The following is a 27,463-nucleotide window of genomic DNA, read 5'->3' as shown; positions in this document are numbered from 1 at the left end:
GACTTTTATTTCTCCGCTGGAATTCAACTCCCTGTTAGCTTCAACTACAGAGACAGAAATTCCCATATTAGCAGTCTTTAAAAAAAAACCCCATACCCACACATCACCCAGTACGGCTTTAGGGATGTACACAGAGGTCTACCCGTGGCTTGGGGAGGGTAACGAGCACGTAAAAATTCTCCAAACAGATCTCGCTTCAATATAAAAGCAAGGCTTTTGTGGACTAACCCAAAAAAGCTCCCTGACCTCCCTGACTGAGCAGCCATCCATACTGGGGTACCAGCACCACCAAGGGGTCACAAGGCTGGGACCGCGCAGCTGGTAATGGATGGGGGCTGCTTAAAATGGTGCTGCCACCAAAGGAAACATTCATCAACCTGCAGCCCAAATTATCCTACTATTTGAAAAGCTGCTTTTCCTTCAATTTGTTTCCGTACTGAAGATGCAGAACGAGCAAGAGGCCCGTACTCAGAGAATGTTATTTCCATCCAGTTCCTTACATCTACTCAACATAAGAGCCAGGTGCCTTGAGAAAGCAGTTCCTCAAATCTAAGCCCAGCTAAGAGCAGGGTTTACAGACAGATGACAGACGGATGGATTTTAAACCACACGAATGTGGCCTGTTAAGGAACAGCAGAAGCACAACCCACCCTTGAGAACTGCAGTCCTTACCTCCTTCCCTTACCCCCACGGCTCTGACAAGACATTTTCAACTCCTATTCTCGTCTTTACTAAAGCCAAAGGCTTGTTTAAATCCATGATAAAAACCTCAGGGCTTGTTTAACCTCATTTCTAGCCCGAGGTTGAATTTCATCCAGTGCATCTCCATGTTAATACTGCTCTAATTTCAAGCTATCTGGATCATGACTCGAAGCTAGGAGGAGGGTTCTAAGAGCTCATCAACTAATCCAATTGTTCTACCTATCTCAAGGATTATTTTCCAGTTTACTAACCTGAGCTACTTGTTGCAATAATCCTTTATCTATAGTGAAATCACTAGGCAGATCAAGGTGTGCGGCGTTAAGTCCAGCTCTGGCAGCGTGCAGCACATCAGTAGCTAACGGCTCTACTATTTCTGCTTCTCTGCTAGGTTTTACAGCCCGCATCACACTCCAGCTGCCAGTAAAACCACTACCCAAATCAGCTTTTTATTTAAAGCTTATACTGGGTAATTTAAAGATTGCTTAAGTATGGCAACACTGCACTGCAGCGGGGATACAACAGACATATTAAGCTCCCTGTGAAAACAGAGCATTTGGTAATTTTATTTCAGCTGGTCAAGTTCAACAGCAACCGGGAGCGCAGAATTTACCTGGCACTGAACTCATACCAAGAGTGTCAGCTGCACGGGGCAAATGATAAGATGGAAAAAATTATCAGGCGAGGTCTTCACCTTGTCTTAAATACATCTGGGGATTTCCCTTTCCTGCCAGAATCTTCTGCCGGCTCTGCCTGCAGCTCCCTTCGGGGGTCAGCCCCTGCCTGCACCTACCTGGGGAGGTGAGTGGCCGTGCTGCCTGGGACCCCAAACCTTAGTTAAGCATTTGGCTTCTCAGACTACAAAATGACAGTGACGGCTCCAAAATGAAAGCCCAGGAATGAAACCCTACAAGCCTCTGCCTCCATTCCCACCTTTTATAAAAAAAGGCAAAAGCCACTAACAACAGAGATGCACAATATAGGTAGTTAGTCGTTGCCAGTTAAGTAAGAAAGCCCAATCGAAGGCTTTCAGCAAGCTTTGTTCGGGCATTTTTCTGCACTACCCACATCACTTATTTCTACCCAAAACGTACCTTAAAACAAAAGAAAAACCATGCACGACAGCGAACGGGGCTCACAGGTCAAAAGCCGAAAACAAAAATATTTACTGCTTCGATCTGCGCTGGGGAAAAAAAAAAAAAAAAAAAAGCCAACGAAATAAAGGAAACAAATCAATAAAAAGGAAAAAAAAAAACAAACCAAACCCTCAAAGCGTATCACGAGAACGGGATCAGACAAGAAAGCGAGGCCACCCCTTCAGGACCAGGGGAGAATTAACCTGCATTTCTCCATCCCATTTACAAGCTTACGACTCTGCCACCCATTTTGTTTCAGACTAAGGGGGAAAAAAATAATTAAAAAAAAATAGATTATCTCCACGAACAGAGGAAACACGCCCCAGCACCCCAGGGACGCCTCCCGGGGGTGCCTCCGCCTCACAGGGCAGGTGATCCCGCCGCAGGTGCCCACCTCAGGCATCCCCCTCTCCCGCCCAGGCCGTGCCCCTTCCCCTCCGCCCAGCCCGGGCTGGAGGCGATGCCGAGCCAGAAAACGTCGGCACGGAAAACACGGAAGGCTTTAAAATATAAATATGAAATAAAAAGGAAAGGAGGAGGAAGGTACGGACGGCGCAGAAGCCCCTCGGCCAAGGTGAACCGCGGCCGGGCAACATGGTGGAGGCTGCGGGGGAGCCCCAACCCACCTCCCCGGCAGGAGGAAGGGGCGAGCCCCGGTTGTCTGGGGATGGAGGGCGTCTCTGAGGCGGCAGCGGGGGGCCGGGATGGAGGTGACAGCAGGCGGGAGGCGAGAGCAATGACCGAGGCGGGCTGAGGGAAGAGCGCAGCGGGGGAGGCGCCGGCGAGGCTTCTCCCTCAGGGCGGGCGGGCGGGCGAGCGAGCGGCGGCGCCTTGCCGGGGAGAAGGAGGACGGGCTCACCTGCCATAGCGGGCTGAGGGCGGCAATGGCGCTGGAGGCTGCGGCTCCGCTCCGCTCGGTCGGCAGCGGGGAGTGCGGCGGGGCCGGGGCCGCCCCGGCAGGCAGAGCACGGGGCGGGCCAGGCCCCGCTCCGCCCCCGACAAGATGGCGCCCGCCACCCGCCCTTCTCCCCTCAGGGCTCAGGCGCCATGGCGGCCCTGGGGCGGCGGGTGCCTCACCCGCTGGGCCCGCCTAGGGGACGAGGAGGGCTCCCGGCCCCGCGGCGGGGCGCGATCTCCCCGCGGCGCTTCGCCTGGGAGGGTCCTTCCACAGCCCCCAGGGAAATGGCGCTCGCCTGGTGTCACCGCAGGCTGCCCTCAGCCCTGGCCCTTTCTAGGGTTTAGTTTGGGGTTTTTTTTGGAAAAAATCCAGCTTTTATAATAGGAGACTGAGTTTAGGGGGGAAAAGAAAAGGAAGGGTAAGGAAGTTGAGCCCCCCCAAAAGATGACACCTCCACCACACACACTTTCGTCTTGCCAAAATCTCACTTCTCTGAGATGTTCACAGTTTTCTGGCTGGGGGCACGGGGCAAAGCTGATGTGATCCCCCACCAGCGCATGGAAGTGGGTGTTTTCAGACATACTGCAGACACCTGCCGCTTCGGTACCCTGTACCAAAGACAGACAACACTGCTTTCCCGTCCCTCTCGGCAAAACCTGAAATTCCTAATGGGTTTTGATAACGTTAACTCACTTTAATTTGGCTTCTGCCCTTTCCAGTACGCGCAGTTCTTGGCCGTTCAGAGAGCCAGCCAGCTCACGGAACCTTTTGCTGCTCAATGCTTTTCTGGGAAGCCGGGACCGAGCCCCCGCCGCCGCCTGCGGTAATTTCTACCTTTTCTCCCTCAACGAAACCATGCCACAAACACCAGCCTGCTCATTTACAGTAGGTGTCCTTGAGATAATATTGACTGATGCTGAGCTTTCTCCCCCACCAGCCCCCTTCGTTATTTGATTAAGGTGCCTCGTCGCTGTCAGTCAATAGGAAAGCCTGTGCTCCCTGGACCAGTGACACTAATTGTAATCCATTGCATCATTTTACCCAGACCTGCAATTCTTTGTTGATCTTTCAGGTCTTTGCCTTAATAGTTGCTGTTTGCGCAGAGTTTGGCTACCAGGAATGTTTACCAAGTATTTGTTGGCCAGCTGTCCAACCCCTTCCATCCTGCCCCTATAAAGAGGGTTTCATCAGATCCCATTAAAACCCAGGAGCTTATTTTAAGACCATAGACCCTATGAGGCCTCTGGAGCATTTGTGCTTCTTATCCTCGTGCATCATTTTTTCCACATTCACTGCAACACTCCTTGCTAAGCTTCTAAAAGGCTTTCAAATGAACCATATGGAGAACTATATAGGACACGGGTAAGTCACAACGCATCTCTGCTGCTGCTCTAGATTATGAATATCGATCCTTTCGCATTGTTCAATACCTGGCCTGATCCCAAACATATACATAGAGTTAGTGCAGCTTTTAAATGTTAATAGCCTTTGCTTGTTAGGGTAGAGGAACAGGGAGCTGTGATGTAAGGGACATTTTAGTAATGCAAGATTGATTGAGACTGCAGCAGTTTCGCTGTTGACGGGAGTTTGCGCAGGAAGATGGATCGTATGTATTCAGCGATGCAGCTTCCCTGCGCGGACTTCCTGTGTTCAGAAATCACTGGCAGAGACACAGCTCTCTCTATTATTTTTTTTGAGTCTTATAATTTTCTAACCTGCCCTCCCACAGTGGAAGGTGTCAGAGTGAAATACAGGTAATTCTGCAAGTGGGAAGTTCAGACGTGTGCATCAGTCAGATTGAAATTTAACAGATAAAGGGACCTCCGGGTCATGATAATCCCAAGAACAAGCAGGGGAAAGATGGTAGAAGTGGATTGAGTGCTCCAAGAATTGAATTTGACATAACTAGACCCCCTGAAATCCTGGGCTCAAACCCTGCAAAGCATGTTTCAGGCCTTTGTTCCTCTCAGATGAATTGCCTTCCAGGTGGCCTTCCATGCTTTAAAGTTTCAGAAAATACCCCCGTATTTCACTCATTCAGGGAGACGGAGCCTGGTTTATGCTGACACACTGTCTTGCTGTAGAAGTAAAAATAATTTTACTGGGATTATTGGCATATATAATTTCTGTTATTAAAATGTAGTGAAGAACCATGAGATACTTATAAAAACATTCAGTCACTTTCTGCCTGAATGATTCACAGAACCATAACAAAGTTGGAAGAATCAGAGGCACAGGATGTGCATGTGCTGTCCTTCATGACAATGCTATCAAGAGAAATTAGCAGCCGTTAATCATTTAGTGTGCAGATCTTTGAGATTCTAAAGGAGACACTTTCCCTTTGTTCTTTTATTTTCTTTGCTAGATCTAATCTAGGAGATTATCTGAGCTCCTCAAAGGTCACCCAGGGATTTACCTGAACAGGTAAAGTGCTTCTGCATCTAGACAATTAGTCACAATAGAAGGTTTATGCCAGTCTTTCCAATTCAACCAGTGTAAAATACCTGTCCATCAAAAATATATAGCCTGAATTCCTCCTGTAATTGCCCTAACTGGCCTAAATTCCTATAACGCTGACTTTATGCAGCTAAAACTACAGTCCTGGAGTCCCGATTCCTCCCTCTGTTCTTTGTACTAATCAGTCATTATGCTTGCTTTCATAATGCAGGATAAATATTAGGGTATTAATGTAATCACAGGAGTAACAATTAAAGAGTGCATGAGCAAATAGTGCGTCGTGATATTTGCCAGCCTGAATCACTGCAACATCTCCATGACAGGGTGCAAGTAGGGACTTGATTTTGTGGTGAGGTTGTGCCCATGTGGAGCTGAAAGTCTCCGTAAGGAGATATTGTTGTGGGACAAGTCAAGCCTTTACCACCCTGGGCTGGGTGTCCTTCTCCGCAGCCAGAGAACGCGCTATTATTGCGATAGTCTGAGGTAACCTTTCATGAGTATGTTCCCCAAGCACGCCAGCTTTATTTTGTTTGTTTCTTCATGGCTCTGTGCAAATAAAATGATAAGGACAGGACTACAGAAGGTCAGGGTTTTCTTGAGATGCAGCATGTACATTACTGGCATAAATTTAAATGCTGAAGTGTTTTTGGCTGGTATCTTTTCTGTTTATTCAAACTTCCATTTTAAACCAAAGCATTGCCTCAATGGGGATGTGAATCATTGACCTGAGTACAGGATCTCCGAAAGACCAAATCAACACTTCGCATCTACTTGTATCCAGGGATGATTGTTTTGGGTCTGGGATCCAGAGCTCATTTCCAATTCCCCATCCTGTTCTTTTTGTGTGTTTTTGATTTGGGTTTATTGTTTTTTTGTTTGTTTTTTTTTTTAACAACATAAAACAAGGAAATAAAAAAATAGTTTGCCTCACATCAGATTAACAATATTTTATGTGAATCACACAGATAGAGTCAGGAGTTAAGAACAACCCAGCACACATGTATACGGGTAACAGGAATATCTTTTACCGGATTACAAACATAAAAATTATGTTTGAAATTGGTATTTGAACAGCTGTCTAGGAGGTGAAAAAAAACTTCCCAAGAAAAGGCAACAAATTTAGCAACTCACCAGCGGTGATACTTTTGCGTCTTTCTCTGGAATACGGAGTAGTGACTGTAAGGGGAAGAGAATACTGAACTGGGCAGACCCTGGGCTTCTATCTATAAGGTAAAGAAAGCAAGAGCAAATAACCCCTCTTAAAAAATGCTGTCTACCACCACCTAGTGGAAAACACCACTTCAGGTTCCCTGACCTACATAAATTTATAGTTTATCTCGGGAACAGCCATGACTTGATTGCTCTTCCCCCTCCCCGAAACGTTATAAGGAAATAGAGTTAGCAGAAAAAAATATTTCTTTCTAAGAACAATTTCCAAAACTGAACAATATACTTCCTGGTCTGTCATCTGAGCTAAATCCTCAGTTTTGTCATCCCCAAAATGGAGGTAGTAAGACCCAGGAAGAATTTTATGAAGTTTAATTAGTGCAAAGTGCTCTTAATAGCAAATAGGGCTTTTAGTCCAAGGATCTCAGGCTGCTTTGGTCCAAGTACTCAAATTACTGAGGCTTCAGTCCGTGATCCAAGAGGCAGATGTACTGCTGTGCTTGCTATATAGAAAGATAAATAGCGGGGGTTGCAAAGTTACAGTTGCCTGAATTCACATAATAAATCAATAGCTGAGCAGGAGAAAAAAAATCTGCATAGTTGCAGAATTGTTGGGTCCCTGCTGTTCGTATCAAGATGGTTTTACTTCTGGTAGCTTTTGGAGAGAGGAGGCCTTCCTCCACCTTTGTGTATGCAAAATATTTTGTAAATGGAGACCAGATTCCAGCAGCCAGCACAGTACAAACAACCCAGAACGGGTTCCTGTGCTTCTCGCTATAGGGTTGCTCAGACCACACTGGCCACAGGGTATTCATCCAAATGTTACCAGTGAGTACTGGGAAGAAGGAACCTTTACAGTAACACTAGCTCAACTGGACAGCTCATGCTTTGGATGAGAAGCTAATTTTCTTGATGCTGTTACGTCTGGTACCTTCAGGGGCTGTACCAAATAGATGAGATTAACTCGCTGAGTCAGGAGTGAGGCCTGTATTTGGCAGAGGAAGGAGGAGATGGGCTTAGTCACCTGTCGGAGTTCATTCCCAGTTCTCTTTTCAAAAGCACAGCCCCTGAAATTAGTTCTCACATCTTGAGAAGAGCGGGAGCAGGAGGGGGCCAGGAAAACAGCATGCATTTATCCTCCCTGTTTTCTTTTTCTGCCAGGTTCTAGTTGCCAATACTGCTGAATCGCTGGAGCCACTTCTGACTCTGAGATGTTGTGGCAGCAGAAAAGGCACTGCAAGAGCCTGTGGCTGACAGCTCCTGACATTTTTGCTTTACCGGTGCACATTCACACTGGTGTTTTGCTTGCAGCTACCCATCAGATGAAGCCTATGTCATTTGGAGAGATGGTCTCCGAGCAGGAGACAAGCTGGGTTTTGCCACCTTGCATCAAGCTCATGGGTGGCTGTCGTTCAAAGCTGTGGCAATAAATGGCAGCTTCTGTTGACAGACCTGTATTGGCAGGACCAGAGCAACTTATATCCACTTAAACTGCTTCCAAAAGGGCATGAACATGGTGCACAAAAAATTTGTAAGTCCCTTAGAGGAATTTTGTGGCACTGGATGAAATAGGTTTTCTTAAGCCACCTCCACTGAGAGTTCAAATGAAGGTCCTTTCCTTTGCAAAGAACTAGCAGCAGCACTCTCGTGGTTGCTTACTCATATCTCAGCAGATAAGTGATAGCAGAGAAAATCCCTGTTTTAACCTTTCGTCACTTGAATCCTTTTGCAAACAAGCCTGAAAAAACATCCATGGTGTGCTCAAAGAGGAAGGATGGTCTTGGATGTGGTCATTACTTTCATCCACTGTGTCCCCATGACTCATTTAATTCCTCATGTGAGCATAAAGCAACAAAAACACACAGTGATGTCAGGAATGGTAGAAAAATGATTGCTGCAGAATCAACGTCCTCTAGCAAGACAAAATAAATGAGCGTGGTGCTGAGGCACGAGTTAAAGATTGAAACAGGCAGCACCACAACAAGCCCTCTACAAAGCTGTTTCTGAAATGGAACTATCCGGCTCACGCTGGGCAGACGCTGGGAATCGTCATTCACACACAGCTAGAAAAAGAAGAACTCCCTGAGGCAAGAGGGAGAACCGGGCCTAAACCGAAGCTCAACGGGCAAATGGAGAGCTGGAAACTGTCTGTGGCAATACTTTTCAGTTCCTTCTTTCCCTGACAGCTGAACTAACGCTCGTCACAGGAGTGCAAACCAGGCAATTATAGCAAGCGTGGATGCCACAGGGCTGGACGGGCTCACTATTTATAGCTCCCTGCCGACAGAGCTTTCCCACTGTGCCCCTGCACACAGGTTAAGGTACAGTCCATGCCTTGAAGGACTCGCAGTCTAAATAAAAACAGAAAGAAGAAGGACTAGCAGCCCCTTTTGTGATGAGAGCCAAGCCTCAGAGATGAAAGGATAAAAAGGAAATCCACAGCAGAGCCTGGAACAACGAACTCCAACTTCTCCCCCACAAATTGCCCTTTATTTTGTTAACTCCTTCCCTGCCTGAAGTGCCACCTCTCCGCTACTCATAATTAGTGCCAAACAATCTGATACAGCGTCACTGAAGTGTAATCGCAAGCTCTGGCCCATCTTGCCACCGTTAAATTCTTTTCCCTACCTAGAGCAGAGGTGGGAGAAGGGATATGTGCCTGCCCTTAACTCCCTCATGAGACATGGGCCCGTGCCCCATTGGCAGGGCGGGAAGCACTGGACCGGGACAGCATCCTGGTGCGCTGACCCTGCTAAAGGGACTATAAACTCCCAGGAGAGGAGCAGGCTGCCAGCTTCCAGCGTTCAGTGTATCAGCTGACCACGGATGCGAGTCAAAGCTAGTGTCCTTTGTTTTACGTGGAGGATTATAACACGAGCTGTTTGTAAGTTGAACTTTAAAGTGTCTTCTTAGCAATTTGAAATGTGGTCACCCAACAAAGAGAAACCTTTACAAATACGTTTTTTGTATTTGAAGTTGGAGAACATCCACTGGCCTATTTTTAGCCGTACATTTGAACTGGGCATGTTACAATCCTGCCTCTGTTCTAATGCAGCAAACCGCAGAGAGGATTCACTTGACCTGCAGTATCAAATACAGAGAAAATAAGACATTTGTCTTATTTTCCACCCAAAATAGCAGTGAAGTAGTCATGCTGTGACATGAACTGTTAGTGTTGAGACACAAGAAAAATGAATATTACAGGAGCTGGTAGACTTCTAATAACATATTGATAAAAACAACTGCTAGAAAATTATATGGTGATGCTAATTAGTATTTGTAGGTTTAAGGACCTGAGATCATTTTCTGTTACCCTAAATACACTACACATGCAAGAGTAAGAAATAATCCTTGCTGAGGTGAGTTCTCAGCTTTCTTCAAGGATTCTTTCTAAATCCACCTGACTTTTCCTTTGCTAAACATTTCTTTTAGCTCCAAAACTGATGCCCTTGCATGAGCGAACCCTCCCCTGGCAGCTGGGTTTTGGTCGATTGGTTTGACCACTTGGCGTTAAACATGATGCAACACGGTATGACAAATGCAAGGGAACATCAGGATGGAGCGCAATGGAAATGCTGCATCTTATCTGACAGGTCAGCAGGAGGGAGAGGAATTATTTGCCCTGGTAACAGAACATGGAAAAGCACAGAGGCAGGGGGCAGGATGCATTTGCAAGCATCTCATGTTCCCTAAACTTTTTACAGCCCCTCATTAGGCTTTGTAATATCCTAAAGTAGACAATTATTGCTACATTCACTTTCTGTCTTTCCCCTTCTTCAAGAAGCTGGGGAAAGAACCCAAAAGACCTGACTGCGGATGTATTAATTCCCACCATCACGTCAGGAAGACCATATGTACGACGCATTTCCCACTGACAAGGAAAGAAAGGTTAAAACCTTGCATGACAGGTTAACAGCATGATTTGCAGCAACAGCTAAAATAAATGGTTGCAGGCACGAAAGACTAGCAGGCAGCTAATCCTTTAAAGACTTAAGAGCAGCTACTACTTCAGTCCAAGTAAATATTTCAAAATAAAGTTAATTAGTGGTGACTAGTGGGGTTTTTTTTTTCCCCTTTGTTTTAACAGGCCAGGCTGAAATGGTGATTCCTCCACAGAACCTATGCTTTCAGCGCCAAAACTGCTTCACAGAAGGAGAAAGAGCCCTCTCGAAGAAGATTCATTGCGCTTTTGTTCCTTACTGTAATTGGCGCAGGCCTGGAAAAGCTCTGTATGAATCTCACAGGTCTGTGTTACTGTCAGGGAGACAAGCTCCAAGAGCAGCTTCCGTGCTGCTCCAGAGATGGAGGACAGCATCATCGCTGACTATCCACAGAAGTACAGTGCAGAGGAAGGAAAAGTTTGCTTCCTGATTCTTGTCATGAGTAAGCTCTGTCCATGCAGGCCGTGAAAAAGACCTCCTATTAATTGCCTTACTTCCAATTAAAAGAAGCTTCTTTAACGCCTTCCTAGACACAGATGAAAGCATGGAAGGAAAGGCCTCAAGGTAACAAGTACGTAACCAGCGCAAACCAAACTCTGCCTGAGCCTGGAGAAGCAAAACAGTCAATGAAATAATTTGGAAACAGTCATTTGTAATCCACGATTAAGCTTTTTCCCCCAGGATTTTTTTTTTCCTTGACCCTTGGCTCCATCTCAGAACAAAGCCAATTCTTTTGGGAGGGAGGAATCTGTCGTGACCCACTGAACTGTCCGAACTATTTTTTAGTTAAAGCTAGCATTCCTAAAAACCTCAAGCTGCTTGTGTATTAAGGAAGGAGAAGGGAAACCCTCTGAACATGCACATCCCTATTTCACATGGGGAGCGCAGAACACAGAATGCCAGGAGCCTTGCGGCATGAAAGTATAGCTGGGCTGAACGCAGAGTTCTAGGAAAAAGGCAAAGAACATTTCACCAGGTAGAGAAGGCAGAAAATGAGGACAGGGTTGACAGCTTCCCCAAGCTGAAGAGCTGGAAGAGGAGCAAACGTCTCCGCTAGCGGTTGGGAGGACAGAGAGATCCAAGGGCTGGGCAATTTGCACTTACCCTCAGAACTGATGAGCTGCAGCTCCAGACGACAGCAATGAGGAAAGTGCAAGTGGAAAGGCAGGGTCAGCCGAGGAGTCCTGGAGGTGCTTTGCAGGTAGAGATCTTGCTGGGAAGAGCAGGACAAACCCCCCAAGGGAAGGGCCAGGAGAAAGCTGGCTAAGGAAGAGGCAGAAGATGCCAGGGGTGGTTGTATGAATGAGCTGATGCTTGGGACTTTTAAGGACCTGGCATGAGGGGGAGGAGCGTGGGGAGAGCATGGAGAAACTCGTTTAGACCACGGCGTAAGCGGAGCGTAGCACAAATCTGATTAGAAGGGACAGAACTGTTGTGCTGAGTCATTTCTTCCTGCCCTGCAGGGTTTTTACGTTGTCTTTTTAGGCTAAACAAAATCCATATTGCTGTAAAAGTAGCAGTATAGCACCGAGGCTCTCAGTGGCAAATGTGGCTGAATTTGGCTAATTGCAGTTGACAGAAAGAAAGCAAACCCCGACAGCAGGGGCTGGTCTAAGTGTTCCTGCACAATGGGTACCAGAAAAGCACTAGAGATGCTGTTGCAGATTGTGCTGTTTGTTCAAACAAAGCATTTGGTTCATGGCTATATTTATAGCACGGGGGTCGTATCCAGCATGCTCCGAGTGAGTCATCACATTCTCTCTCTCTCATCCTCTGCAGATGTTTCACACAACTTCTACGAAAATATTTTCAGGACTAACATCAGTGACCTGCCCAGCCCAGCCTGCTCACAACCCCACTCTGCGGATGGTCAAACAGTACGCATCCAGCCAGGCCTCCAGGATGAGGTTATCAAAAGAGTAAGAGGAAACACAAATCACCGCCAAGAAAAGACAAACAAGGAATTTGAAACTCAGGTTTCCTCTTGCTGCATCACCACTGGACCAGCGATGGGCCTTGCTCTTCTCCCCATCCCGTGAACCTCCATCAGCACGAGCACACGGAGACTCTCAGAGAGAAGGAGCAACAGTGATGCCAAAACCCCATATATAGCACACATCAAGTTGCTGCCTGGAGTACTTACACCCCCTTTTCCAGGATTGGACTGCAGGGCTCGCAGCTGCTTCCCTGTTGAGGGAATAACGTCTCTCTACAAGGCTCTCTGTATGGACAGATGCAAAACCATGAGCCTGTAAGGAACACAATATCGCTGGCTCTGCAAGCCTTAAAAATGAAGAATTGAGAGACTGGGATAGGATGCTAAACCCTTCAGGGTTCACTTGGACCCGAGGCTCACAGTCTCCAGGCTGCTGAAATTCCTTAGCACTTCATCACATCAAGCAAACTACGGAAGCACAATTTCTGTCTCTTCAAGGGTTTATTAGAACCGTTTGCACAACACTTTGGATAATTCTGGCTTTTCCTATTGCTCCTTTCCACTGCTGAGTTTATCTCCTTCCTTCCGATTTTTGCCATGGGATACAGGGAGCCCCTTTCAGGCAGGCATCCTTCTGTAAGGATCTCCCAGCAGGGGCATTAGCCATCACCTTGGAGATGCAGCATTGGATATGATGCTTGCTATAAACCCTCACTGTCCCCAGCCTTATCCAGCGCCTGAGCTGGCAGAGACCGCTGCATTGCTTTTACCAGCATCTCTGGCTGTGAAGCCTCTCCTGGGAGCTCGCTGAGGTCCCTCAGCCAGTGTGTGGGCAGCAGGTTGACTCCTCGAATGTCACCACTTGGTACAAGCCTGCTGTCTGACTTCCCTTGTCCAGGGAAACTGGCTGTGGGAAGTGTTAGAAAATTAGTTACACGTGGCATCTTTGAGCCAGGAGCCACTGGTGGCCATCTCTCTCTCAGCTGGTGGCATTTGCACCGCCAAGATTGGTAAGGAGCCTCCTGGGGAGGAGAGGAACAGGCCCCATTCTGCCTTGGGGAGCACAATATGCTATTAACAAGGAGCCACGGCAAACAAGGAGCAGAGAATGAGCCATTTTAGATCCAGCATCAGTTTCCAGGGTGTGTAGTTAATGTCTGCAGCTACCCAAGGCTGTCCCCACCGCTACCGTGTTTGCTCCCCCCAGTTTATTCACCTAGATGTTTCAGACAGCTTGTGTACGTAAGGGAAGTTTCATCTGATGTGGTGATGCTTGGGAACTTTCGTAGAATCACAGAATCATAGAACTGTCTAGGTTGGAAAGGACCTTTCAGATCATCAAGTCCAACCATCAGCCTAACGCTGCCAAAAGCCATCACTAAACCATGTCCCTCAGCACCACGTCTACATGTCTTTTAAATCCCTCCGGGGATGCCTTAGCTTTGTTCACTCCAGACAGTCAGAAAAAAATAAAATCAAGATATTTACTTAAAATAAATCTTTGCTTTCAGGAATAATACACTGGGGGGAACTTCTCTGGGACTGCTGGTAGCTCAGGCCAGAGGACTCTAGAATCACATTTCCAAATGGCTTTCCAGCAACTTTATGGTATTAAGTACATAATCGTATAAATACACCATACAACGGCAACAGAAGAACATCATTCAGGATCCATGAATTCAAGCACTCATAAACTAGAGAAAAGCCTAAAATCTGGGTGCTTGTTCTTTCTCCAGAGATTCTGTGCATAATAATACCCCATCAAGCTATATAAATGCCGACTATTTTTTTCTCGGAGACAGCTGCCTTGCCGAGTGCCCAGAATGGATGATGCTCAATAAAGGAAACGGTTATTCAGTATTATCCTCATTCATCAGTGTTTGGCCAGTGCCTTATTAGTCATTCAAGCCCTGCTCTAGAACCAGAAACTTCTTCACAGGCGTTTTCCTGCTGCCCTCCCCGCCGTAGTGAGTCAGCCAGCTCTGCCCACAGCCACAACCCCCGTGATTTCACAGAAGGGGAACTGAGGGGCAGAGCCATTAACCGTGGGGTTTGGCAGCAGCGTCTGGCACCGGGGTCAAGGGAAGGATACAGCTGCGCAGCCGGGGAGCTCAGGGAAGGCAGCAGAGGAGCCGAGCCAGCCACGAAGATCACCCGTGCAGGTCCACGGCGTGGCAGGAATGGGAGGAAAATTAAAAAAAAAACTACTGTGGCAACATATCAGCACAGAGGCACCAAAAGAGCAGCCCCATTTAGGAGGAAAGCTTCATCCTTATGTAATGTTTTGAGAAATAAAAGAGCTGACAGCACCGATTACGCTCAAACCTACACCAGGGCAGCACCACTGGACCAGGCTCAGAGAAACAAAATGTTTGCAGTAAAATTTTCCAATCTCTTGACATAAATGTAGACTCATGCAAGAGAAAATTGAGCCCTGGCTGTTAGCTACTCTACAGCTAGACAACTGATAGACCCTAGAGCACCTAGAGACTCCCACACTCTGGAGGAAAACCATGCTTAGAATGCAATACGTCAACTCAAAGAATGCAGTTGTCTGGATCTACATTTTTACAGTGGTCAGCATACCTCTTTTCTTTCCCAAAAGCGTCTCCCTTTTTTTCCAAATTAAATATAAAACAATCCCTGTAGAGGAGAAAATTTCCCGGTGGCCACCCCTTGCACGGACAGCCCTGGGAGCATTAGGGCAGGGATTGCTCTTATTATTATACGCTGTGCTGCCTGAGGACTTTGCTTCTGTCAAATAACAAATAAATTAATTGCCTTTCCTCCAGAAAGGCCAGCGGGTTTTTCTCCTGTCCTCTACATTTGCTTATCCCTCTGGTCAACCCCAGGCTTCCGCATCTTCTCCCTCCCCCTTTTCTTTTCGCATCCAAACCTCCCTTCCACTTTCTCTCCCCTTTCCCCAAACCCAAACAAACACACATTCTTATCCCCTAAGAGAGGCTGATTCATGGGTTTGCGTCAGCAGCCGCCCTCCTGGCCAGACCCGGCTTTAATGGATGCGTTTCAGCGGCTGCCAAGCCGTACGTGACAACATCTGGGGAGCAGGGCTGCCACCGGGGCCGGCGGCGGCAGGACTGTGAGAGGGGCAAGGGCCGGCGTGACGCAGCGGAGCAGGAGGGAACGTGCGCGGTGGGTGCCTTCAGAGATGGCAAGGGAGATCCTGAATTCAATCCCTCCTTCGCCAGAGTGCAGCGCCGGGGCACAGGCAGCCAATTAAGTCAAACGAGGGAAGAGATGTAGGTTAAAAAAAGATCTTGGCTCAGGCTTTGGGTTTAGTCTAGAACACTGGAAGAGGAAAAAAGGCAATTTGAAGAGCACTTTCAGAGCAAGGCGTTCATCCAGCACTGTGCTCATCTCAACACCTCCACGGGCCCGCTCCGCACTGACAGCGGTACCTGCCTCTCTTCCTTTCAAAACCTTTCAGTCCGCAGGAGGCACAGCTGCCAGTTCTGGAGTATCAGTATGAGCCTGCGAGTCGGATTCAAACAGCCGCTGCGCTGTTACGTCGCACAACAAAAGGGAACCGGATATTTGGACCCTGGGCCAACGCCATCAGAAGCCTGGGGTCTTCGCACATTCGGTAAGGGCTGCACGTGAGGTTCAAAAACCAACCCCGAGCTTCTGGAGCAGCGCGTTCCCCTGCCGCACCCCGGGCGTTCTGGAGCGCTGCGCTGCAGAGGGTGACCCCCAGCTCTGCCCCAAGAGCCAGCCCCGGGCCTGGAGAGCAGATGGAGCTGTGCCAAAGCTGCTGGCTCAGCAAAGCCTAATGCCGATTGCAGGAGCTCCATTAGCCATGGGAAGCAGCAGGCAACAGCAGATTCAGCTAAAGCCTTAATCTGGTTGCCCAGAACAGTTTTTAGTGTGCGCTGACATCTGTGAACGTGCAAGAGGCAAGCTTACGATTTGCCCACAGAATATAGTGAAGTTTATTCCTATTAAACACGTCGACTTGCATCGCTTACTTGTCGCATACTTGTTTCTCCAGGACGCCGAGTTCGTTCCCACTTCAGCAGACAGACAACTTTTACTTTACATAAATAGAGGTACCGATCTGTTTTCCCCGAGTCACACACCACCGAAGCTAGCAAAACAATACAAACGGGATTTATCCAGTACAAACTATACAGAGATTTCCTTTTTACTGGCCTAGGGAATTACGCACAGCATATTATCTAGGCAAGGACAAAACGTTTCCAAATATACAGACGTATGGAATGCAAGTGTCTCCAAGTGTCCACGCTAGTCAAACCCAAGAGTTTTGGTATTTAGACACTTGAGTCCTGGTCCGGCTTCCAATTCTTCTCCCTGTAGCCGCTCAGTTTGTTTAAAATAATAAGCAAAATCCAACAATAGTCCTTTTAAAGGATAAGTGGATTTTGCCAAAAGTAACCGCGGCGTGGGAAACAGTTTGCTTCGGAAGAATGTGTTTGCTGAGTAAATAAGCTTGGTCGGGCTGACAGAGGAGTTGTGCAGCAAATGCGCGACGCGTAAATTGTTTCATGCAAGTGCAGTTTCCCCCTCCCGCCCCCATCTGACTTCTGTTGCTCCAGGCACGCACGGGACAAGGAGACCGGAAGCATTTCTGATGGCCAGAAAGCAAAAGGAGAATTTAACTGCGGTGTTTGTCTGCAAAGGTAAACCCAACGATAACCACAATCTTGCCGAAAACTAAAATAAACTCTAGAAAACGGTTAGAAAAAACAAATATCTTTGCTGCTGAAACCGGCTCATCTATTTTTGGATAATTGCTAGAATTGCCTTGCCCAAGAAGAACTTCTCACAAGCAACCAGCATTATGTAACCAAAAGAGGAAAAATACAATAAACCACATGTTCTTCCCACCTAATGTTGCAATTCTTTTTGGTTTAATTCCATGTTCCAGCCCCCACCCCCTCCCGCCCCCAGCTGAAAAACCTGCAACACCCCAAAACGGGGAACTGCCATCTTGTGACTGATAACACTTCATCGACAGCCTTACAGCCCCCCTCCGGTATCCAGAGTAACTCACAGCTCTTACTGCCAACCTAATTATAATGCAATTAAATACATTGGTCAGTCATCGAAATCCGGGATGTCGTCGTAGGAATAGCCGCGGTAGCCTTTGGAAGCGTAGTACGCAATGCGCAGGTGGTAGAAGCCTGGGAGAAACACGAGGATCCCGATGATGAGCACGGGGATAGCGCGGTCCGTCCCCTGCAGAGGAGAGAGACGCAAGTGCGGTGAGGAGAGATCTGCGGGGGGAGTGTGTCTGTCCTGTTTCTTACCTCTCCCCTCGACTATTCATCCCTAAGGCCTGGCTAGCCGCCAGAAAAAATTACAAATACATCTTAAATCAGAAATAGCTCCGTTTTCTGCAGGCTGAGCTCTAAGTCCTCTCCCTGGCATCTCCTCCTTGCTCCAGGAAACCCTCCACTGAACCTCTCCTTTGGACGGGAGGGGTGGCTCCTGCTCACACTAATCGTGTCACAGACCTGCAGCCACAGGCCGGTGCTGGCGGCTGGGCTGAGCGCGAGCTCTCCTGTCTGTGCCTGGACTGCTCCCGATACAGCCAAAACGCTGCTGTTTCCACAGCGATAAGCAGCAGCTGCCAACCGTAAAGCGATTCCATACGGCAGCAGATAAAAGGAGAAGCGTGCCGCGGAGGAGCAGCGAGTCAACTACAAACGGGTCCCCTATCAGCGGATCCCAAGTGCAGAGATGAGAAAAGCGGTGCCGTGTCCCATGTAGCAGGCTGGTATCTCCTACAGAAGGAACCAGAAGACCTTCACTGGAAGAGTAACTACCCAGCGCTACGTCTTTCCAGGCCGGCAAGCTGAAGCTGACCTCCGCAGGGACGCAGCGTTAAAATGAAACCGTACCCCGGGTAGGACAGAGGAGCCCAGCCCTCCCTGGCACGTCTCCAGTCCTGCTCCCACCCTGCTCCACGCGTGCTGACTAAAGACCTCCGCGGGCTCTGCCGCCAGAGGAGCCGGGCTGCCGGCAGACGCCAGCGAGGCAGCCGGGGGGGGATTCATTCCTTGCTTCCAGGCCTTTGCTCCGAATTTCTATACACTGAACGTGACGGCTCATGGCAGGCTTTGAGGAATGGGCTAGCAATGCCGAACTCGTAACCGAAGCGTAACCGAACCACTTACGCCTTTGCTAATGTATCCTGCCAAGAGGAGGGCTCCTATGATAATGAGGAAGGTCCCGATCATGAAGAGCACAATAGCCAGCGCAATTGCCTTGTAGGGGATTTTCGGTGGGCTCTTCTTGAACTGGGTGGAAAAAAACCCCAAATATTAAACAGCTTAACTCAGCACGGTTCCCCTCCCACCGTGGCAGAGCTGCGGATCCCACAGCTCGCGGAGGTGACGTGGGACAAACTTGCAGCAGCTCTGGTCTGTGACGGCCCTTCCGCGAGAAATCTTGCCCTTGGAGACCCCGCTCAGCCGGCCTTTACGCCCGCTCTTGTTTCCAGTGAAGTTCTATGGGCTTTCCGGAGGAGAAGGGCTGACGCGGCGGCTGGCAGCCAGCCCTGCACCTTTCTGAGCCGAGGCTGCTCTGCTGGGGATGAACACAAAAGCCGCCCCCGCAGCCTTCCCCGAGGAGCTCAGAGTCAGAGCAGCAGCTCTGAAAGGGGTTTTCTTCCCCGCTTTTTACCTGCAGGTCGATATATCCATCATCGGTGCTGGAGAGCTTGGAATATTTGACTTTGCTACTGGGAATCCCAGCGGTCAGATTTGTACGTGACGGCATCATTAGAGGGAAGCCCGGGCGTCAGCTACAACCTGGAGAACAAAGAGAAAAAAAACAAACCGACCCCATCAGAGCAAGCTGGATGATGGAGTCCGAGCCGCACGGATCAAGTTTCTTAAGAGAAACAGAAGTATCAGGCCTGTACTAACCAAAAGGCATCTTTGTGCTTTTTCATAAATGAAATCTTTTCAAACAAAGCTTTGCATTTAAGCCTAAAATACAAAAAGCGTGAATATAGCTGCAGCCGGGTTTGCCAATATTTGAAAGCAAAGCCCAACTAAGGTAAAATTTGTTTTTAAAATAAGAGAAATTCCACGATAACATAGAATATATTGTCCTACTCCCATTTCGCAAGGAGATCACACTTCCAGCGGGGCGATGTCTGAGGTCCAGCTATTTCTAAACAGGGACACGAGCAAAGAAACTCAGAACCAGAACTCAATAAAGCGGCTTTTCAACCAGCCGGATATTTTGCAATAGATCCATTTTGAAAAAAAAAAAAAAAAAAAAACCACAAAAAAAACCAAACCCACCCCCTGGAAAAGAGAACGAAACGGAGTTGTCATTCCCGAGACAGCTCGAGGCGTGACTCCGAGGGAGCACGACGAGGGGACGGAGTGGTTAGCGGACGAGGGAAACAAAAAACCAGCGAGGAGCTAAAAATCATAGGTCACTTGTGTGTCGAGCTGCGAGGCAGGCAGCGTTCGGAGCTGAGCTTTATTTAGTTACGCCGGGGCCGTACCCTGTGATTTCACCGCGCCGCGAAGCCAAGGCCGGCAGTTTTGCTGCCAGCAGTGACAGGCCCAGGGAGAAGGACAGAGCCAGCCTGCTTCTGCACCTCGGAGCCCAGCCTCTCAGGAGCTGGAGCCCGGATCCAGCCCGGAAACACATCCCTGCCTCGCTGCACAGGCACCCAACGGGGGCCAGGCAACTCCTCCCGGCAGGACCCAGGCGTTCGGTGGCTGCTCAACCCACGGCCTTGAGCCTGCGCTGCAGCCCCGGGCCACGACTCCCAGAGGCGAGGCAGAAGATGGTTTGTTCCCACGCCTTAACTTCAGTAGCTTTTTTATTTTCTGAGAAAGTGTGGAATAGAGAAAGCAGAAGCGCACGTCCCAGCTGCTCCAACAGGAAGGGACAAAGGTGCTTTTTCCATAATGCCATTTGGTACCTAAAGTAACAGCATCTCCTCAAAATAGTCTCCACTTGAACTAAAATCCTTTGCCTCCCTCTTGCTAATTGCTGGCACCTTCCCCTGCCATCAGGTTCGTTACTCCTGCAGGAAATTTGACTTTTATATAAAACCCAATACCCTCCCATATTAACACCCCCCCACACCCCGCCGGTTTTACCTTTAGCTTAAGCTTTTGGCTTTTTTGGTAGCAAAAACCTGAGCACAGACAAAACGTGTAATGGAAGTCTCACCCCAGAGCGGTACCGCTCACCCCCTCGCTCCTCGCACACCCCTGTTCTCCAGGTCACAGCACTCAAATACCCCCAAGCCCTCCTTCCCCCGGCCCCGTGTGCCCAGGGTAGATGTGCGGGGGGGGGGGAAAAGCCAAAAGAAATCAGGGCGTCCGAAATGCGTCAGATTTCCTGACTCTGCCCCGTTTTACTCCGGAGTTCCACAGGACTTGCTGCCTGTCCCATTATTTACCAGGCTATTCCTAGAGGCTGCCTAGGAATTATTTCCGATTTACACTCGCATAAATCACCCTGCCGTTCCCATGACCTTGCTTACTAACGAGAAGGGGGCTACTAATGACAAATGTAAAAAAAAATGAAATTATATTCCGATGCCATGTTTAAGGGCCAGGTTCAAGTCCCCCGAGCTGCACTCTCCTTGCGCCCTACGTTGGTTCAAGATCAGAAACGAGCTCTTTAACAGGCAAGTAAACGGCGAGTCACGCGTGTAATGCCAAGTTTTCTAATGTAACGCTCTGGGGTGGCGTTTCACGCAGTCGGAGCCCGCGGTGCTGGGGGAAGGCGCCCAGCGCAGCCTCACCAGAGGAACTTGCCAGCGAACGCAAACGTGGCACTTCCCGCCCAAATCCTTTTTCGCCCCCAACTAAGAGCAATACATTTTTCTTCCCTCTCTGCCCAGCAGCAGGAATAAGGAAGGAAGGGGGAGGTCATTCCTTGCCCTTTGGGGAGCTCAAACCTCACACCTAATGCGATGAACCCACCCCCTCCAGCCCCGAAATGGTTTCTCTGCTGCTGAGGAGGAAGTTCCCAACATGTCCAGGACCTCCCCCCCCCGGCAAAACCTGCAGGGCTGCACCCCCCCTGCCTCGCGCCGCTCCCCGGGCTGCGCAAAACCACCCAAAAGCCGTTACCTGCTACTCGTGACGCCGCTCAAACCCATCTCTGCCGCTGCTGCTTCTCTTCCGCGCTGCACAACAACCCAGGAAGTTTATTGCCGCTGACAGCGGTTCCCTTCCAGGTTACGGCAGCCGCTCTCCCTGGCTCAGCTCCGCGGGGTTATTTTCAGCCTCACGCTCCGGCTCAGCCGCTGGAAGCGCCCTGTCCTTGGCCAGCCGGCCTGGACCACGTCCCGGGCACCCAGGCCCACGTCACGCGAGACCCGCCGGAGCCAATCTGTCGTTTCAGGGCTGCATTCGTAGATGGTTTATGGCACGGCGCGTTCACACGCGTCACTCCTACACGTACTTTAAAATAAAGCTGATTTTCTGAAGGAAGAGCTGGACGTAACGAAACTGTCAGACACAGCACGGGTGTGTGACAGACAAACTACAGCCAGATTATTTCTAGCACCTGGAACAACCTTGAGACGTGAGACGGAACACAGCTGGGATCCGCGTCCCCCAGCTGCTCCGGGAGAACTGCAGGAATCCCCGTGGTTCCAGTTCCTTTAAATTAATAAAATAGGCACTAATTTAGAGCCTGAAAAGCCTAATCTCCTTAAGTTTCAAAGAATTCCCCCTCCCCCTTTCTTATTGTTTTTTTCTCCTTGCTAAGAAAGTCTAAACATACAAACTTCAAAAAGCTTACTGCCTCCAACACACACAGCATTTACCAAATCTCCCCGGCTTTTTTTTTTTTTTTTTCTTTTTAAAAAAAAAAAAGGGACCATCTTAATTTGAAGTATTTGAGTACGGCAACGGGAAAGTAACCATTCGGCTGCTTTGAGGATTTATCCAGGACGCAGACGGCGCACAAGTCAAAACACGAGCCTGTAAGATAATTCTGTTAAAGGATGTTTCTTACAACATGAGGCTACTCACTTTGGGCTTCACAGCTGTAAAAATAAGCAATTAAACCACTTGGCTTATTTTTACAATGTGTTTAATGAGTAGAACAGCACAACTAAGGTTCAGAAATCCCCTACAGCAGGAGGCTGCCCCAAAAAGAATTTGCTCCCAGCGCTAGCCCAGCTTTACGCCCGGAACGAAACCCAGAATCCTTCCCTGCTTCAGCGTCAGGAATCTCCCTTTCTTTGCCGCGAAGCCCAACATTTGCTCGCTGTATCTGTGGGTGCCACCACGGCCACCCGATGGGAGAAGCGGATTCCCCGCATTCGGAGGAAAAAGAGCCTCCTGGTTACCAAAGGTACCCACTACTACTGTCCTGGGCAGTAACGCGGCAACTGCCGGATACCTCTAGGGCAGCTAAAGGTCTCGCTTTCGAGACGTTTTACTTCAGGGCGCCGATTTAATCGGCAAGCGAAGACAGTTCAAGAGAACTGAAAACCAAGCAGGGCGCTCCGCTCCCTCCATCGCAGCGGCGGAAAACCAGTCTAACCCATCCCTGCTGCCAAGGGAGCGTTCCTGGCCACGGAGGACCGAGGGCAGGGCCACTACGAAATCCCGTCCCCCAGCTCTGAGCAGGGACACGGTCCCATGGCAAGTCGCTGTCGTTCCGACACAGCAGAATGTGTTTCTCAGTCCGTACTGCCACCTCGTGAAACTCTTCTGCTACATCAGCGGGGCTTTCAAAGTGTCGAGTTTTCAGGCAGTTTCCGCTCGCCGCTCTCGCGTTGCCGGCCAGCGGGAAGGACGCGGCCTCCTAAAAGCCCAAGATAGCCACAGCACGCGGGAGCCTGGGTGCTACCCACCCCCCAGCAAGGCCACTGAGCTGCCTCAGGGGTTCTTCACTCGTGACCAAGTGGAGTCACTCAGATTCCAGACTGAGGGTCAGGATTTATGGCTCTCTGGGAGCAATAAAGTGCAAAAAAACCCCCCAAAACAAAACACCCCCCACCCAGTAGCTGCCTGAAAACTTCTTAAATCCTGTTTTTCATGATCAAACCTTCAGGGTGAAACACGCCGTAAACCTTTTTATCTTCATCAACAAGATGATCAGAAACACCCTCCATTAAGAGAGGAATCGCTGGTGGCACAGGTGAGTTGCTCGTCAGAGGCGTGTACGGTGCGGGACAGGCACCCAACGGATGCAACACGCGCAGAGCCCTTGGGGAGCAGCTCAGCGTCACTGCGCCAGGAGCAGGAGCCAAACCGAGCAGGGTTCCCACGAGAGCTCCAGGAGCCCGCCCCGCTGGAGGCAGCCCTGCCATCAGCCACAGCGAACGCGTTTTAAGGAAAGAAAACTCATTTCACAAACCACCTCCGCTTAAAGCGCAGAGCATCATGGAGCCATCAGTTCTTCACGCTGTAACCACACCCCTCCATTTCAGCCCAGCTCCACAACGAAAGCAGAAGCTGGTAACTCCAGTGCAAAAAAAAAAAAAAAAGAAACAAACCTTGGGGTTTGTTTGCCTGTTGGCAGTTCCTTTGAAAAAGGAGCTAAGGGTACAGGAGCAGAGTGTGACAAAGCACTGATACTCTCCATCCACATTTAAACAGGATAAACCCCATGAAATTATATTCTTTATTTCCATTTTCCAAGTTTCAGTTAAAGTATCAGCTTCAAAAATAAACAAAGTTAAGGTCAAATAAACTCGTGGCATAACTGAACAGCAACCCTAGTCAGCTACAGGTCCACAGGTGAAACTCAAGGCAACGTCGTCTTTCTGCAAGTTAAATACCGCGCCCCTTCTGTAACACAAGGCGAGAGGAGCAAGACATTTCACCTCAAGACAGCATCTACCTAAGAGATTATTGGAAGTACAGGAACAGCCTAGAAAAAAACAAAGTTTCCTATTTCCAATGACACCAGTACAGCAAAAGAGCAAGTTGAAAAATATTTACAAAGATATCTACACGACATGCCTAACAGCGCTCAGGCGATGCTCCGACGCACTGAAATTGCTACCACCAGCGCTTCCTTCTCCAAGGCAGCTGCCCGGATCTCCCCCTCAGTCCTACTCCAATTAAGAGCCATCTTGTTGGTCTTCAATCTTTGGGGCCAGGTAGTATTTTAAGTGTCCCATATCAGCAATCTTGTACTCCACAACTGGGAAAAAGAAAAAAAAAAAAAGTATTCAGAAGGTTCTTCAGAAACGCCATTTGATCAAGAGTTCCTAATGCAATTCTAAGGCGGCAACATTCCACAAGGGCGTTTTCAAGGAGAGCTGCTTCTACTCACCAAGCGGGACATCCGCAGACATGCTGAGGGTTACTGTGGGTGACAGAGGAGTGGCTTTGGTAAAAAAGTTGAGGTACCTCAGGGCAAAGGTCAGTTGGACTGGCTCATTCATCTCGATTGTAACCTAGGAAACCATCAGCCTCGTTAGACCTCAGTAAATGCAACGACTTCCCTCCAGCCTCTCAAATGATTCAGAGACCTGATGCAAAGGCAGTTACTGTGCCGCTCCCCACTCTGCTCTGCAGAGCACTGCTCGCAGGCCCCGGGGTAAGGACCTGAAGTTGGCAACGATTTGTTGACTCTAATCTATAAACCAGAGAAATCCACAGTCCAGTCACCCAGCTTTAACCCCCGTTAAGTCAGAGAATTGGACGTATCAGTAGAGACCTCAACACTGAGGACACCACAGCACCCACGAAAGCTTAACTTACAGCTTCCTCCTCTTTATCCACGTTACTGGTCTGCGACAGTTTGATGTTCCCATTTCCCAGCTCCCCGTTAGCCGAAAACTTCACACCGTCTTTCGCACAGGAGATGACAACGGCATCGCCGATGTGGCTGAGATCTCTGCAGATGCGGGCGAACTCAGCAGAAGGCATTTTCACTACACAACTATATTCTTGTTCCTGCAAAGGAAGCGTCATAATGAAACTTCGACCAAGAAGCTTGGTGCAGTCACTACACTTGAGTTTTTCTTTCCAAAGGAAGTTATTTTACAAGCTCAAACTCTTAAATCTGATGTGAACATGGGAAAACACCCATTCCTACGGGAGAAAGCGTAGTCAGCCATTTGAGCCACTACTTACTGGAATTCCAAGCTGCTCCACATCGAGATCCATCAGCTTCATCTCGTAATCAGAAACCTTTTCCTGATCTAAAGAAACAAAGCACAGTTTGACCAAGCGTTGCTGAGAAGTTATCATCCTGAATTTAAGTTTTGCCCCTTCCCCTACCCCAAGTAAAAACACCTCCATTATGACAATATGATCCATCTCGTTTAATTAGAGCTAGAAATCTGAAAGTGACCCAGCCTTTTGTAGGCTGTAAGAGGACAGCAACCCAGCCGTGGACAGCATCTGTGTGTGGCCTGAAAAAAGTCTCTTACAAAGACAGTATCGGACAAGCTGACTAAGCTGTTTCAATAGGGTAAGTACCAGGTGTCCCCAGCCATTTCTGGAGTATTTATTGTCATTTCCTTCCCCCTCACATCTGTGCGGTTTATGAAGACTACCTAAAAGTATCACGGGAGCAAATTAGTTCCTTCCAGTCCCTAAAAGGGGCCTAGAAGAAAGCTGAGGATGGACTTTTTACAAGGGCACGTAGTAACAGGATGAGAAGTAATGGCTTCAAACTGGAAGAGGTGAGATTCAAATATCTGGAAGAAATTGTTTGCTGTGAGGGCGGTGAGCCCCTGGCCCAGGGTGCCCAGAGAAGCTGTGGCTGCCCCATCCCTGGAGGGGTTCAAGGCCAGGTTGGCCGGGGCTTGGAGCAACCTGGGCTGGTGGGAGGTGTCCCTGCCCAGGGCAGGGGGTGGCACTGGGTGGGCTTTAAGGTCCCTTCCAACATTCCATGGTTCTACAACATCGAACACTCACTTGGTGCTTCAAACACTAGAGCCAGCGTATCCGCATTGTCCTCTGCTCGGAGGGTTATGATATCTTCGTTTCCAGCACATTTCAGTATTTTGGACATGCTGCGGGGGGGAAGGCGGGTTACCGGGGGGATGAGGAGCAGACGGCACAGGGCCGCGCGCCCACCGCCCGCTACGGGCCGCAAACGGCGTGTGGGGAGCGGCCGCCAGAGCCCTCAGCGGGAGCCGGGCGGGAAGAGCAGCGCCGGGGCCCGTCCTCCCGCCGTATTCCCCCCACGGCACCCCCCCCGGATCCCGCCCCCCAACTCCCGCCATGGCGGCGACTCTCCCCCGCCTTCCCGCCAGCCTTTCCCGCCACGGCGCGCCGGCAGTGACGTCACGGCCCCGCGCGCGCGCCGCGAAAAACGGCGCGGAAAGCTGTGAGAATTGGGGGAAGGGCCCAGCGGGGCTGCGAGCGGCCCCCGCCCGCCCCCGGAGCGGCTGCCCGGCGTAGGGGGGGGGGTGGTGAGGGCACAGGGAACCCCTCGCTCTCCACCGCCCCCTCACCCACCTCACCCCGGCGGGCCCCGCGCCCCGCAGCGCCTCTGGCCCAGGCCCGGGCCCGCCCCCCCAGCCCAGCGAGGCCCCGGCGGGCTCACCTGGAGAGGTTGACGCCCATGGCGATGTTGCGGTCGCAGCGGTAGGTGTCGAAGCCCTCGGAGCGCAGCGTGAGCTGCACCAGGGAGACGTGCGAGGAGTCCATGCTCTGCAGGCTGATACCGCCCGAGCCCAGGTCCCAGCAGGCCTCGGTGATGAGATCCTTGAGGGCCTCCAGCACCCGCTTCAGGACGGAGCCCTGCACGAGCCGCGCCTCAAACATCCTCGCAGCGGCGGCACCGACCGGCAGCACAGAACGAACGCGGGAACGCAACTGATCGCCGAGCGCCACGGCCCGCCAAGCGCCCCTTTTATACCCTCCTCCGCCCCGCCCACCGCCGCACCGAGCCAATCGCCGGCGCCCCTCCCTCAGCCGAACCCTATCCACCTTCACATGTCAGATCCGTCCCCTCGCTCTCCAGCCAATCCTGGCACCGCTCCTCCCCTTAATCCTGCCCCCTCGTCAGGCGGGAGCCAATCACCACGCGGGTTACACACACGGCCCGTAGCGCGGGCCCCCGTCGCGCCTGGCCGTGCGGCGATGGCGGCCCCGGCTGAGGCGGGGCGGCCGCTGTGACCCCCGCAGCCCGTCCTCCGCCCGCACCGCAGCGCCGGTGCCGCACGCCGGGCCTGTCCGTAAGGACTTCTCCTGACAGGAACTCGGCGCCTGAGTGAAAACCAGAATCTCCTCTTTACGACAAAGCCGTCGCGATTGCCCCAAGCCCGTGAACTTCCCCC

General features: G+C 49.9%; 3 protein-coding genes across 5 annotated transcripts in view; all 3 read right to left on the bottom strand.

Moving 5' to 3' along the window:
- SLC23A2 (solute carrier family 23 member 2) overlaps positions 1-2,805 on the bottom strand; it is a 57,226-nt gene extending 54,421 nt beyond the window's left edge. The window contains exons 1-2 of one of the 3 annotated variants that reach the window (XM_063358719.1): positions 2,695-2,755; positions 1,794-1,877 (exon numbers count right to left, since the gene is read on the bottom strand). The gene's annotated coding sequence lies outside the window, so the exon portion shown is untranslated. Of the gene's footprint in view, positions 1-1,793; positions 1,883-2,694 lie in introns of all 3 variants that reach the window. The other 2 variants (XM_063358723.1, XM_063358721.1) reach the window with 2 other exon arrangements.
- Positions 2,806-16,166: 13,361 nt separating this feature from the next.
- Positions 16,167-21,601, bottom strand: TMEM230 (transmembrane protein 230). Its single transcript, XM_063358718.1, has 4 exons — positions 21,330-21,601; positions 18,901-19,028; positions 18,393-18,515; positions 16,167-17,451 (listed from the first exon to the last, which is right to left on the bottom strand). Exons 2-4 carry the CDS (start codon positions 18,997-18,999, stop codon positions 17,311-17,313), a joined length of 363 nt encoding a protein of 120 aa, XP_063214788.1. The 5' UTR covers positions 19,000-19,028; positions 21,330-21,601; the 3' UTR covers positions 16,167-17,310.
- A 2,226-nt stretch (positions 21,602-23,827) lies between these two features.
- Positions 23,828-27,051, bottom strand: PCNA (proliferating cell nuclear antigen). Its single transcript, XM_063358809.1, has 6 exons — positions 26,728-27,051; positions 26,094-26,191; positions 25,305-25,372; positions 24,930-25,124; positions 24,499-24,622; positions 23,828-24,366 (listed from the first exon to the last, which is right to left on the bottom strand). Exons 1-6 carry the CDS (start codon positions 26,946-26,948, stop codon positions 24,284-24,286), a joined length of 789 nt encoding a protein of 262 aa, XP_063214879.1. The 5' UTR covers positions 26,949-27,051; the 3' UTR covers positions 23,828-24,283.
- Between the last annotated feature and the right edge of the window lie 412 nt (positions 27,052-27,463).

The sequence above is a fragment of the Chroicocephalus ridibundus genome, chromosome 23 (assembly GCF_963924245.1).
Source record: "Chroicocephalus ridibundus chromosome 23, bChrRid1.1, whole genome shotgun sequence".
Taxonomy (NCBI): domain Eukaryota; kingdom Metazoa; phylum Chordata; class Aves; order Charadriiformes; family Laridae; genus Chroicocephalus; species Chroicocephalus ridibundus.
Note: the sequence above shows the minus strand (reverse complement) of the source record. Positions and strands in the feature narration are given on the sequence as shown.